The following is a 14728-nucleotide window of genomic DNA, read 5'->3' as shown; positions in this document are numbered from 1 at the left end:
AACTCTATTTTCCCATTAATGCATGTTGATAATCTCTTGAGTTTCTCAAACTAGGCATAGAGTATCTAAATATTTACAGAAACTAAAAAGTTGCAGCAGAGAGAGTTGGCAGAATTGCCAGAGAAGAAGCTAAATTGAATTACATTACAATATAATATCTTAGTATTAAATTTGAGTTTTTTGTTTGCTCTACTAAAGTGGCTGGACCTTCTTTTTTTTTTTGCTGAACTCTTTAAAGACTCAAATTTAATATAAAAAAATTACAAAATCACAAACGATATATCTAAATACACAATGAAATGGTGAAGTAGATTTAACACTTTTGCTTTGGGTCAAGAGAATGTTAGTAACTTTACAGAAGAACAAACTGCTTCCATTTAGTATCATGTATGATGAATACAGTCTGGTTAAATTAACAGTTAATTATTAATATGTAAAAAAAACCTCTATCTACATATAACTTGCTGTTTTTTTTAACTCAACTTATTAAATTGTCATGAAATGAAACCTAAATAGTGAAAAAGTGATGAAATTCTTCTTCCAGAGGGGAGACAGAATCAGGCGTCTTGTCCATTTACGTATCATATAAACAAAAATAAACTTTACACCAGCCTGTTTAAAAAAGGGGCCGCTGTGGTTTGTTGATGGATAAGTTAATAAAATCTGTTAATACGCCTCAAGTTACAAAATATTCTACATACCTAGTGAAGCAATATGACAAAAGTAAAGCTGCTAAATTGTCCCTCTTTTTCAACAAAAGCGACTATCAGAGAGATAGAAACAATGAAAATCATCACCAAAGAATTAACATTTACGATAAAACAAATAAACGTGAATTACATAATGTATTGACATATTATATGTGTGTGTGATGATCTTAGAAACTTCTAACTACTGTATATTTATCTTGACGTATTTATCTATATACCAACATAGACATCTTATTAAGAAAGACAAAAGAAAAGATGGATGGTGAAAGATGAATATATGTCTTCATTCACAATAAAATAAAAAATCTTTAGCAAACAGAATTGTTATCTTTTTTTTAAATCTAACAAACATGGAAGCGACATTGTACCAAGACAGAGCTACGTGTGTGGCTCGTCGTGTTGTTATAAATGCATTACCGATGAGGTCGGCTGGGCCCGTGCCCAGGTTCTCTCCACGGATGGTGACTTTGGTCCAAGCCGCACCCTCCTTGGGCGAGATGCCCGTGACCAGCGGGGGCTGACGGGCACGAGACATGGCGGCCTGAGGCAGACAGGGACACGGGGTCGAGGAGCACCTGGACATGGAAACAAGACATATACAAGAGGAGACGGTGAGTAACGCAAAACTCAAAAGAACTCCACACACTGACGATTCAGTGAACACATATGAACATCTTATAATGAAATAGTCAATAATAAAATGATCAGAGTATTACAAGTAAATAAATAGAGGCATAGTGAATGTAATCCTTAGTTAGAACTCTGGAAGCTTATGAAGATATCACATAATAGCTAAATATTAGTGTAAAAATGGACAGAGCATTGTCAAACAAGTAAACAAAAGCATCTGCAGTAAACAATACCCACCAGATCTTAAAAAGGGGATACAAATAATCTTTATGTCAACATGGAACACTAGCTGGCGAACAAACCTCTCCTCATAATAATAAAAACGGTAAAAAAAAAAACACTGATATTCCATTTTTTTCGTATTTTAGTGAGCAAAATTTGAGCAGCATTTGGCTGGCAGCTAGTGTCAATTGTCCTGCCCTGTAGGTCTCCGAACAATATATGCATTGCAGCAGTTATCTCTCAGATAATAGGAAAAATAGAGAAGGGAGCCAAGAATGAAGGAGCAGACAGAGAGCAGGGAGGAAAGGAAGAATGTAAACCTCACAGCGAAGGATAAATAAACCTGGCCTCCCCAATCATTCCGCGTAAGCCCACACAATACAGTGCAGATTATGGTACCAACGAAGAAGCACCCATGCAAATCAGTTCATGTTGGGGCTGAGCAAAAGGGAACGATTCCAACAAAATAAAAAAATGAAGGGATGTATTTCAGCAGCACAGATGTGTGCTAATAAATCACTGCCAGGTCTCAAAAGGGGCTGACCAATCTGGACTCAGTTTGAGCGAGTCTTCCGCCCTTTGGCTCCGAATGCCAAAACACGTCCTCCACAAACAATGCAGGAGTTCACAGGGACCGGACCTGAACACAAGTTCAGCCCTTTGTACGGTTATATGGTCACTAATTAGGTGTAGGCGTACAACTGAGGTGGAAGAAGACTTCCAAGTGCTAACAGAGGAGCCAATATCAAAAGAAATCAAAAGCAACAGAGCACGACATTAATTAGTCTACTTGTAGAGAGACTTTCCTGTGTTTCAACCCCTGCAGCAACCACTGCAAGCACCAAGAGCCATAAACCAGGGCACTGTACTGTTTCTGTGACCCCGGGGTCGAGACCTCATGGGGTCGCCTGATATGCAGAAACGGCTACAAGAAGAAAGAAAAAAAATCGGATTTCTACATATTACATTTACATTTTAAATAAAAAGATGAATATGCTTTAATTAGGTATGTTACATGACCCTTCAATGCTATGCACCTGAAACAATTTAAACAAAATGCATTGGGAACTATTTAGAAAATAGTCATAAATTATCAAAATCTTAGTTGCAACCCTTCTTCCCAGGATTGCACATTGACGCAACTTGGCATTCAGAGAAGTTGCATTCTTAGTGAAGCCCACTGACTTTATGGTGCAGCGCCACATGCAAGCACAACTATCTCATTAAATGGTAAACGGAGTTCATCTATACACCGCCTTTCTACCTTAGCTGATTGTAAAGCCGTTTACAATCAGCCTTTCAATCACCCATTTACACACACATTGATGTACCAGTGGTACTAATCATCTTATGCTCAGTTTTTATTGACATGGTCATAGAGGTGTTGCTTCAAGTCTATATTTTGGCATTGAGGTTTGCGATGGTGTTGTACTGAACCACAGAATATTCAGATATGTTTCTAAAATGATTATTTATTACATACATGACTATAAAAGGACAAAAACGCCTTTCGATGGAATGCAGTAGAGTACAACACCACCTTTTATCTGTGACCTCAGTAATCAAATGAGTTCCATTACATGCAATTTGCTTTACACATTTTCGACAATGTCCCCAAAAACTGAACATTATAAACTCTGTAAAGGTAGAATTTATAGCAGAGCAGAGATAGTACAGGCATACCTAATATTGTGTTAGCGCTGCACTACAAGTGGTCATTGTAGAGTCACATTTTGTTTTATAAATGTTCATTTAAACATCTGCCTACCAGAGGCGAGCACATACCTTCATTTTAAATAGATGGGGTCGTATATAATTAAATTGGGGTCCGGCGGAAAAAGTTTTGGAACCTCTCTGGATTCATCAGTTACCAAAGTTATTATTTCCCATCGATTTACTTTGACAAATCAGCTAAGAGACAAATAGTTTCAGAACTTACAATGTGTGATATGAAAACCTCCTGAACACTGAAGACCCAACAGCCAAACAATTTATGTCAGTTGCTGAAACTGAATATTTGGTTTGAGGCACTAAATAAATGTTACAAGACTTCTGAAAATGTGGGATAATAAGTAGAGAAAGGTATGGCAAGCTGCAGGCGGACAGCAGCACATGTATTGACCTAGAAACCTCCTAGAGTAGAAACCTCCTAGAGTAGAAACCTTTTTGGGTTCCTACCCCCTCCTCCATCGCCCTGACATCCCAGAGTTAACGAGAAAGCTCCAACGGGATTTAACTCATGTTGTTGCTTCTGCCCTGTGCTTGTCAGAGGAAATGGAGGGGCTATGGATCTGACATGACGAAGATAAGAGGTTAACAGGCCTAAAACAAGACCTCGCTACATCCTTCATCAATCTCACATGTTTGGAGTGGGAGCGGTGAGGGGCAGAGGACTGGGATCTTTATTTTGTACAGTTCTGATTCTGCTTCAAGGAGTGTTTCTAGATTACCCCGCCAACCACACCCCTCATCTGAGAAATACACGTGCACAAACACACAGATAGCCAGCCTGCCCACACACACACACACACACACACACACACACACACACACACACACACACACACACACACACACACACACACACACACACACACACAAGCTGGGCAGAATGACAGCTCAGCTAGGTTGCGTGCGAGGGGCCCGAGCTGGTGTTGTGTGGTCTGTGTGTGTATGTGCGAGTATGAGGAAGGATCTGCGGAGAGGTCTGGGCAGTATGTGTGTGTGTGTGTGTGTGTGTGTGTGTGTGTGTGTGTGTGTGTGTGTGTGTGTGTGTGTGTGTGTGTGTGTGTGTGTGTGTGTGTGTGTGTGGTCTGGGTGTGTGGTCTCTGGCGCGGGCCTGGGGAGAGCCTGCTGACGGCTGGGATGAGAAAAGAGCCGCTGTGTTTACTTTACTCTGGGGGCTGTGCATGGACACGGGAACACTGCCCAGACCCCTCTCTATAACGCCAGCGTGTACACACACACACACACACACGCACACGCACACGCACACACATACATATATATATATATATATATATATACGCGCACACATGCAACAAGTCGCGCAGAAATTAAGCGGACTCTTGCACAAGTCGAATGTCACACACAAATACCCTGTAAACTTTATACAGACCGGGGACAAACTGAGTGAATTTTTCCTTAAAGGAGCATGCAGAGGAAAACAAAAGAAAACGTTTCTGAAGCTCCAACTGGAAACTTGTGAGGTCGGCGGCATTTTCCACAAGAGGAATGAACGAATTAACCTCTAGGTGGCATCAGAGGATCCCCACAACAATAAACCACACTTTCTTCCAACATGTGTCAAGTCATGTCTTACTGTGAAGGCTAAATTTAATCAATGACAACACACCACCAGATTTAGCCCATTTTCTCTCACTCGATTTCTCTTCCAGCCGTGAGGCCGTTAGCCCCCGGCCCCATCCCCATCCTCTCGGTCTGGTAACAGGGCTAAAAAGGCAGGTTTGTTTTCCTTGGAGGCTGACTTACAAACAGCCGGGTTGGCTCTAATCTGTGGAAGTCTGAGGGTTGGGATCGTCTTGCAGCGATGCTTACGAATGGCATCCCTTCCTTGGCCTTGTGCTTTTTAGTGTGCAGACATATAAAAAATACTTTTTATTGAAATCTCTGAAAACAAACGTGAAACCATTTAGTTTTAACGTGCCACATGCAGTACACCCACAATGGTCTGGGTTAGATGGCAGCAAATAATTCGTTTTTAAATTTAAAAAAAGGAAGTCTGAGTTAAATTATTGCTTGTGACTTATCAGTAACTGTGGTTACTACAAGGTCTCGAGAGACTATGTCAGCAGACAAAAGGAAAAGGCCCATTTCATAATCACAATTATTATTATCCAGCTTCAGGTACACGTTATGAAGCATCAAACCAAGTGTTCCTAATTTACAGGTGAACTGTCAGACCCATCACAGGAATTAATGGCATGCAGGGAAGAATATTTACAGTAAACAAGGCGACCACATTTTCCAAACAGGATGAAATATTTTTTAATTGGTTGTAAATTGGGATGAATAGTGTTGTTCAGTATATGATGCTATTAAAAATAAAACAGCAAATAAAGGATACAAGATTAGAGTTAAGTCAAAACAGTATTACACTATAAAAAAGTATTTAATATTAAAGTCACATATGAAATAGTATTATTATAATTGCTATTTTAGTAATTACAGACAACGGTTTACAAAGGTAAAAACAAAAACATTAATTTTGCATGAGTTTTAATTACAATAGGCTTGGAATGAACTAGGTAAGATTACACTGAAAGTATAATAACAATAACATACAATTATCTGGATTTAAAACAATAGGTTAGTACATTATGATAAATAATTTGATAGGCTTTTTGAGTTTAGACATCTGAGACACTTTGGTCTTGAGAAATTGTGATGGATTTTTTTCACCATCTGTGACATTTCATATACAAATAAGTCGGCGGATTTATCGGAAACTCTAACATTTGTTAGTTGCGGACCTTAAATGATCACTCAACCAAGCCATGTGATTTCCACGTCACAGGTTCAAATCACTCTCTCACACTCACACACACACACACACACACACACACACACACACACACACACACACACATCTTCCTCTCACCCTTTCACCCAGCTTTCTCTGCTCTGTGCTATTCAATAAGGGGAATGAGGAAATGGTATACCGGTACCTAAGACAAACATCTGGTCTGGGAAAACAAGAGTCTTATTTCGACAACTTCAAAACATGACCAACTCTGCAGCACCACGATCATGGGAAGCCATCTACCTGCCGCATGACTATCTCATGAATAAGGCGTTCATGCCTTCGATCATACGCTGCTCTGAGCTCAAAGGTGACTCACATATGGCAGTGATTGGCAACTGTGTGTGTGTGTGAGAGAGTGTGATGGGTTGAGGGGGCACAAAGGGACCCATTTAGACAGATCATCATCTCCCCCCCTGCCACAAACACACACACACACACACACACACACACATACACACACAGACACCATTTCACTCCGTGCTCCCAAACATTACACAAACACTAGATCTCATCAAAGAGCCCCCCTCCAGACTCCCCTGAATGGACAGAGCGGGCTAAACATCGCCCGGCCCGAGTCGACTGGTCTAATCACACAGACCGGTCCGAGCTTTGAACAATCCTCCACAGTGTTCGCTCGCGCCCTGGCCGCCACATGCCTCTAAGATGTGGAGAGGGCAACGCAGCCAAATTGACCCGCAATGTGTGTCGACTGTATCGCGTGTCACATAAATGGATCATCTTAACATGAACCGTGCAGGTTCTGTTTGAAAACAGATGCTGCGGCCACTGTCCAGTCATCGTTCCTCCGCGATGAGTCAGCACCTCCTTCGTGACAGAGGGAAAGGTCGGAGTGATCAGATGCGGGCCTCTGGCTCGCAATCCGACCGTCATGTCGTCTGCCCACAAGCTTTGTTATCTTTAGTGCTGTCTGTTTGTTTGTTTGTTTATCGGTCTCAAGTGCTTTTCAGAGCGAGGCCAAACAAAGTGAAGTCCCCAATTTCCCCACAAACAAATCCTGGAATAACAAACAGAAATATGAAGTATCGGGGAGATGTTTTCAGAGGATTAAGAGACTGGAGACAGGCGGCTTTGCCCGGTGACATGGCGAAATGGAGAGATCTGAACCCTCATGAGCTCGGCTAGAACGCTGCTGCTTTACATAAAAAAAACACCAGCGTGAGAACCATCTTCACAGTCACATACGATGATGATGAATTGTGCAAACAACGTTGCTTTTATTTAGGATAAAATCATTAACGTTTTCATGATCAATTAATCCATTGATTTTCTTTCTGATTCATTTATTGTCGAAATGGCCGCAAATAATCCATTGCATTTATATTGTGGATTCATTATGAATTGTTTGTTCAATAATGAATACAAAATATGGCCAAATGCCCATCACAAGAACCCAAGCTGAGGTTTTCAAATGGTTTGTTTTGTCTGGCCAAAAGTTCAGAATGGCCAAATATTTAATTTGTTTCGGGGGGAAAAATTATAGATTTTGTTACTTTTTGGCACGGACTGATTTTATGATAATTTAGTCAAACATTTTAAGTAAAAAGTATCCAAATATTAGTATAAGGGTCACGTCTTAAAGGGGATTCCAAAACCTGAAAGGTATTCAATTTATAATATAAAACAAACTAAAAAGCAGCACACGGAACCACTAAATGTTAATAAATCAAAGATGATTACTGCTCTGGAAATTTATAATTTTACAATCAATTATTAATATTTTACTAACAGTATTAAATAATTTTTTGGTCTGTTAAAATGGCTGTAATAGGGAATAATGTAATGTATGAACTGACTGTCTAAAACCCTAAATATTCAGTTTACTATCATATAGCACCGCAAAAAGCACCAAGTACTTAAGGGTAAAAAATGCTTAAAAGCATAATCAATTAGAGATTAATTTGGTGCCACTCCAAAACCAACAAATGGTTCTCGGCCCTACTCTAAATAAGCCGACTCCTTTAGCATTGAGCTCGTCTCTGACTGTGCGGTCTGCTGTGACCTGTTTTTCCATCCCAGCGCTGGTCTGTCTGCCTGCCCAGGTCTGACTGGGTCACAGAAACCATACTGTGAAAACCAGTGGCCCAGCAAGCCTGTCAGCAGGGAGGAGGCTACCAGGTGGGGCAGACTGCAGAGCAGACAGGGGTGAGAGAGAAGTGCCGCTTCACAAACAAGGCTCGGCCTGACCCCCGTCGCCCGACTCACCCCGGGGTCTGTGGAGCAGCGGCACTGAGGAAAAGCTTCAAAAAACACAACCCACCGCATTCCACCAAAACAAACAAGCAGGGCCACCCAATTTTTCAATTAGAGCCCCGAGAGGGGGGCAGGAAATGGATCAGTGTAGCGTTGCCCCCGCCATCCCCCGGCCAAGCAGTGCTGACTTTGGGGAAGAGAAGGAGATGCACAGAGCTGCGCAGGCTCTCACTGAAAAGGCGGAGGACCAGTTAAGCATGGATGTCAACGCAAATGATGGAGGAGCTCAACGACAACGTATTCCTGCGACGTGGCGCCCGCCTGCAACCGACCTGCCAATCAATTACTCTCACTCACTCTCTCATAAAATCAATCAGTTGGACAAACACAAGTGGTCCACCCTTAAAAAAAAGAAAATATGCTAGAACAATATTTGACAAAAGTACACAAGGGTAAAGATTATAGAGGCTTAGACTGTGTTCTGTTTGAAAACACTTCACTTAATGAGGCTCAGCTGAGAGAAGTGTCGATATTACAACAGTGAGGTTTTAAATAAGTATCTTCTTAACCTCTTAATACCTACTAGAAAACAATAGTGAGTTCAAACACAGCTGAAACAGGGCTTCCTTGATTTCATAGTAAAATAGGCTTGATCTGACTTTTCTAAAACAAAATAAGATGAGCTCAAAGTATCAGTCCTTACTGCAACCGTTTTGTTCTTTAGACACAAGCTCTTTTAGGGCAAACACCAAACTTGATTAAGACACAGTTCGATGTAGGCCCGGGAGTTTTAAACCACATTCATACTAATTATCACCACTAAATGATGGACTGTGCTGTAACTGAAAGATCCCACAATGCCTTATGTGAAGATGTGTTGCTTTTTTGGTCATGTATGACGACAAACTGAACATCTTTGGGTTTTAGACCGTTGGTCAAATAAGACAGGCAACCTGAATCCATCTCCTTGAGTTGTGGGATATTATAACTGCCATTTGTCTTTCTATAAACATTCTTTATCAATCGATAAATCTAGAAAATAATCAGCAGATAAATAATAGTTAGTTGCAGAACTATTCCATGTTTCAAAATACATAAGAGAAGCGGCATCTCCAACTCGTGTAGATCCTTCCTAAAGACCAGGGCTGATATACAGTTTGCAAAAAACATGTTGATCATATTTGAGAAACAAATAACTTGGTTCAGTACATAACTTATCTTTGTCTGACAAAGGCCTGGCAGTAAGACAAGGTTGAACACTGTTTTAATTGCAAAAATGCTGCTTAATGAAATGTTAAGATGATTGTGCATTAGATATAAGCCAAAATATTGTCCTTTATAATCGATGAGGTGGTGATGCATTCACCTCATTAACAGTATTCCAATGTTTATTCTCATCCAAGTGTCTTCCAATCAATGCAAGGCGTCCTTTCTGAGTCATAGGAGGTCATTTGATGTGATCATTTCTTTCTTTTGGCTCATTCCCATCTGTGCGTGAAATGTTTTTCCAAGTATAAGCAAGGTGTTAAGTCCAATACAGTCTCTTTGTTTTTATAGAGCCCTTATAGGCAATCATTATTTCTGTGTTAAAAGGCAGTTAATTAATCTGTTTACACTAAAATGGATTGCACCGTGTTTATAGAAGTTGGAAGAGAAATCATGCCACCTGGCAATGAGTAACCCCTGCAGGTTCTCTCTTACACACACCACTCCAGTCCTTAACAGAGTTATCACAATCACACAACTGTAATTGCTTCACTTGATGTGAGAAATTAATCCAGTGCTGGTGGGAGGACAGGATGGAGGTTTCTGAGGCAGAACAAAAAAAAGATACTGTTCTGTTTTGATTTAGATTTGATATATTGCAGGGAAAGCCTTCCTGCATATAAAAGAAGTGAATGCTCTGTCCTGGGTAATTGGGATCGTTTTATGTAAAGTCAAGTTGCTGCAGAGTGAAGTGTCATGTTATGTGTCTTAATATTACATTGACTGTATGAATTGACTTATTATAATGTACTGTTTATAAAAAAGAAGAGTGATATATCAATGATAGGTTTAATAGATAGATAGATAGATAGATAGATAGATAGATAGATAGATAGATAGATAGATACTTTATTCATCCCCAAGGGGAAATGTGTTTGTCACAGTAATAAGCAAGCAAGGTACATAGAACAAATATCAGAATGAAAATACTCAATATATACAACAAAACTCAATATATACAACAAATTAGCAGAGCGTATTCATTTAGGAAATTAAACAATAAAGAAAGTGCAAAAATGCAAAGTATATGCAGCGTATATAAGTATGTACAGTGACTAACAAACAACAAAAGCGGTGCAAGGGCAATCGATATTGATGTTGAATCAATTGACGGTCGATCTGGCCAGAGGTAACTTATTATAAAGTCTAACAGCGGTGGGCAGGAATGTTCTCCTGTATCGGTCCTTGTGACAGTGAAGCTGGATGAGTCGTATAACTGTACAATAGAGCCGTTATAACACCAGTGACCACAGCTAAACAGGACAATAAGAACCGCTTGATGTGGCACGAACACGCAGAGTTTACTAGAAGACGATAACGACCAGAAAGCCTGAAGACGTCCTCTTCTTCACCAACAACACAGCACCTTTAAAGTGGCAGATATCTCAATGGAGTCTGGTGCAGGTAATCACACTGACAATGAGGCGGTGCGAGATGACAACAGCTGCCGCATCTGTCATCTGAGATGCCCGGTGCAACAAACGAAACAGCCCATCGGTGATTTTAGGGAAAGATAAATCAGCTTTGTTGACGAATTTGACATCTGACGTTAGCTTCGGCTAAGCTGTGTTCGCTAGCAAGCTGTTCGTTTTGCCGGAAGAGTTAATTACGTGAGCAGTGGTTGTCATATGTCTTCGTCTTAATCCTACAAAACCGAATATATTATAATCTATCCTCTCATTATTACGCGTGACTCTACTTGGAGCACTTAAGAGATAAATAGGTTAGATAAAATGGTAACTTACAGTTTGCAACGGTTTGGCTGCAGCGGCCGTTTCCTGTATCCTGTGAATACTTCCGGCTTTCCGGTCTCAGCCTCAGCCTTCAAAATAAAACAAGGATACAGTAAATTGAAATACAGTGTCTAGTATTGATTTAGACACATTCCACTTCTCCTGACTATGATAGTATACATGTATATTATATTTTTGCATATTATGTGTCCCACTTTGATTCATAAATCTCGATGACTTTATATCAGTTTCTGAAAGAAAAAGGCTACGTGGACATTATGATATCAGTATTTATTTAAGAAAAAGTAAACTAAACATAGCATGTTCTACCTTTTTTCAAATTATTTACACTTAAGTATGTGCAGCAAAAAGCCAACAGTGGTGCAAAGTAATAGTGATTATTATAAAGTACAGTGTTGTGGCATCTGTAGATTACTTTACTTGAATATTTCCATTTTTATGTCGCTTTATACTTTTTACCAAAACATTTCTAAGGTAAATAGTGTACTTTTTTTCTGCTTAATTAAAGTATCTGTATACTTCTACCACTGCAGCCCAACTGCTACTTAATACTACCTGGACAGACTGATCAATGATCTAAATATCTCCAATTTATCTTTTTTTTTCAATTGACTTTGACATCATATCGGCTCTTTTGGTGGATTGTTCGTTCTGCGACTCTGTCTTGAATGCCCTTTTTAGGAAGTAATGAGGATAGTGTTGTTCTGTAACTACATCTAATGAGCCGTGTGATCTAAGGGTCATCTGGTTTGTAGTCAGAGTGGATGTAAGATTACATGCAGCAGAAACAGCATTATTAGCCTGCATGCTCCTCTGAAGTGTTGGATGTCCTTTGTGTGAGAATGCTGAGGCCCAGTGGGAGCTTTGCTTCTTTCCTCTTCTCTCTTTTCACGGTGCTCACTGAGGTATTTCCACTTGTTCTGGGAAAGGCGCAGCATCATTAGAAATGCAACAGAGACCACCCAGACACACACTAGAACACTGATACCATGACATTTATCTCACCAAATTGTGCAGGACAGAAAGAATTTATGTGATAAGGCAAGGCCCAATCCCCGGGGAAACAATATTGTCCAATTATACTACGGGGTAATCTGATAATTGAGGGATCAAACTGTGACTCGGGAGTTCGCACAGATGCTGATGCAACACAGGGGCTGTTTGTCTATGTAAACATCAATTTACAGCAATGACGGTGGAAGATTTTGATCTTAGTCTCGGTGGTACAGCCTTTGCTGTCGCATACCAACTGGTGAATCTACAAATCCCTGGGTTATTTGGCACATTATATGTGTTATGTGTCTAAATATTAATGCAATGCCAATCAAATGAAACATATTCAAAGGAGAATATTTAAATTTATCTTGGCATTTACAGGACAGTACAGATGAGCAAAACATATTTACGCAGAGCCTTGTCTTTTGTAAGTAACATCAGAAAAATACTTTCATTTTCTTTCTAAGATGAGACAATTGTTTCCACTCTGATGTCTGTTTGTTAAATATGAAGGTGGAGTCAGGAGATGGTTAGCTTAGCTGAGCAAAAAGACTGGAAACAGTTAGGTCACAAAATCCCCCAAATAAACACATTGTATCTCCAGAAAAAAAGGTGTAAAAACAAGTAACTAGCGACAGTGTGCTGCACAAGTGGCAGTGATCAGTTGTTTCCCCGTTTCTAGTCTTTATGCTCAGCTAAGCTAACCAGCTGATGACTGTTGCCTCATATTAAATAGACAGATATGAGAGCGGTGTCTTGGCAAGAATGCATATAAGCGCATTTTTTTCAAAAATCAAGCGTTTCCTTGAAACAACTATACCCACGGCCGACAATATTCTCCTTTCGCGAAGCACACGTGATTGCATGTTGTGTTTTTAAATAGCACAGGCTCTCTGAGCAGGTGTCCCAGGTGTGCTCCTGAGGGACGCTGCTGGGGCCTTGATCCTTGCCGTGACCCCCCAACCCTCTGCAATCTACATCCCGTAATGGCGCATGCTGCGCTGGCACCATTGCTCATCCCTGAACCCTATTGTTCATTGTTTGTCCTCTCCAGTTTTTTCCCATGGGCCCCTGGCCAGTGAGAGGAAAAGGTCACTGTAAATATTGCACTAAAATCCTCCCTCCCTCCCATACAGCTCCTGAAGATGGAACAGGCGACCAGTGGGTGAGCACTTCCTTCCTGCGCAGGGCATTTCAACTGTAAGACATCAAACAAGTATGAATCCCTCAATGTCAAAGATCGCTGCAGTGAGATCATATGCTCCGTGTTGACATTAATAACCTGGGCAGGTCTCGGCTCTTTGTGAAGAACATCAGATTGCATGGTATCTACATATATGTGGCTCCATGTGCCATCACACAGCTGAAATGTATCAAGAAAACTGGACTGCACACACTATGTTTTCCCATTATAAGACTGTTACTAACACATATCCTGTATCTGCTATTTAGTCAGCCTCTGTAACTGTTAAATGAGTAATATTGTCTTATTAATGACTAAGCATGAATCTAATCCTGTCTGTATTTTCAGTCTCACAAAATACACACAATACGGATTCCAAAGAATATTAAGAGACGCTTAGCAACCCCTGACCCATGTGTGGCTAATCACTAGCCTGTAGCACTGCTGTTAATATAAGACAGGGAGATTTTAAATAAACCCCTGATATTTGGGTTTGTTTTGCTTCTGAGTGGCGCTTCATCTCCCGCTGCTCCCCTTTCCCGGAGGAGTCCAGTTCCCTGGGCTCACAATTTGGGCTCCGGAAATTCAGGCCTGTGCCAGGCTTAGCTTGGAACAGCATCCAGATGAACACAATGAACGAGGGAGCGTTAAGGGGAACAGAGAGCCTTTCACTCCGAGTGCTGACACATTGCTTGACACAGTGGCTGGATAACACGACCAATAACGGGATGGAGAGATGAGGGGGGGAGGTGTACAGGAATGGCTTTACAACAAGGTGGAGAAAAACCATCTGATATACCTCTGATGATTATCTTATTTTATCCTATGTGATCTCTCCCATGACCTTAAGGCTTAGTTTAACCAAATTACAAAAAAAAGTTCTCACTGGCCTGCGTGATATCTTGCCATGCAAATGCATTACAGCCATGATGTTTTAGTTCCATATGATGTTTCAACAAAAACACTTGGCTATGGCCCCTGTGTTGGTTCTGTGAGGCTGTACTTGTAGGCGGAGCTATGTTTGAGCTAAATGCTAACATCGGCATGCTAACATGCTCACAATGACAATGGTTCTGATTAGCAGGTCATTCTTAAAATGGTCATTGTCATATTTAGAGAGTTGATGTGGCTAAGTAGCACTAAACAAATCATTCTCAAAAGCAGAGGCTCATGGGAATACCATCAGTTTTGCAGATATTCACTCTTAAAC

The 14728-nt window shown here is 40.6% G+C and overlaps 1 protein-coding gene across 1 annotated transcript in view; it reads right to left on the bottom strand.

Moving 5' to 3' along the window:
* exoc2 (exocyst complex component 2) overlaps positions 1–11360 on the bottom strand; it is a 40328-nt gene extending 28968 nt beyond the window's left edge. Inside the window, exons 1-2 of the mRNA XM_079220688.1 lie at positions 11331–11360; positions 1128–1285 (exon numbers count right to left, since the gene is read on the bottom strand). Coding sequence (XP_079076814.1) covers positions 1128–1245 — 118 coding nt within the window. The 5' untranslated portion in view covers positions 1246–1285; positions 11331–11360. The remainder of the gene's footprint in view (positions 1–1127; positions 1286–11330) is intronic.
* Positions 11361–14728: the final 3368 nt, after the last annotated feature.

The sequence above is a fragment of the Taurulus bubalis genome (assembly GCF_910589615.1).
Source record: "Taurulus bubalis genome assembly, chromosome: 7".
Lineage (NCBI taxonomy): Eukaryota > Metazoa > Chordata > Actinopteri > Perciformes > Cottidae > Taurulus > Taurulus bubalis.
Note: the sequence above shows the minus strand (reverse complement) of the source record. Positions and strands in the feature narration are given on the sequence as shown.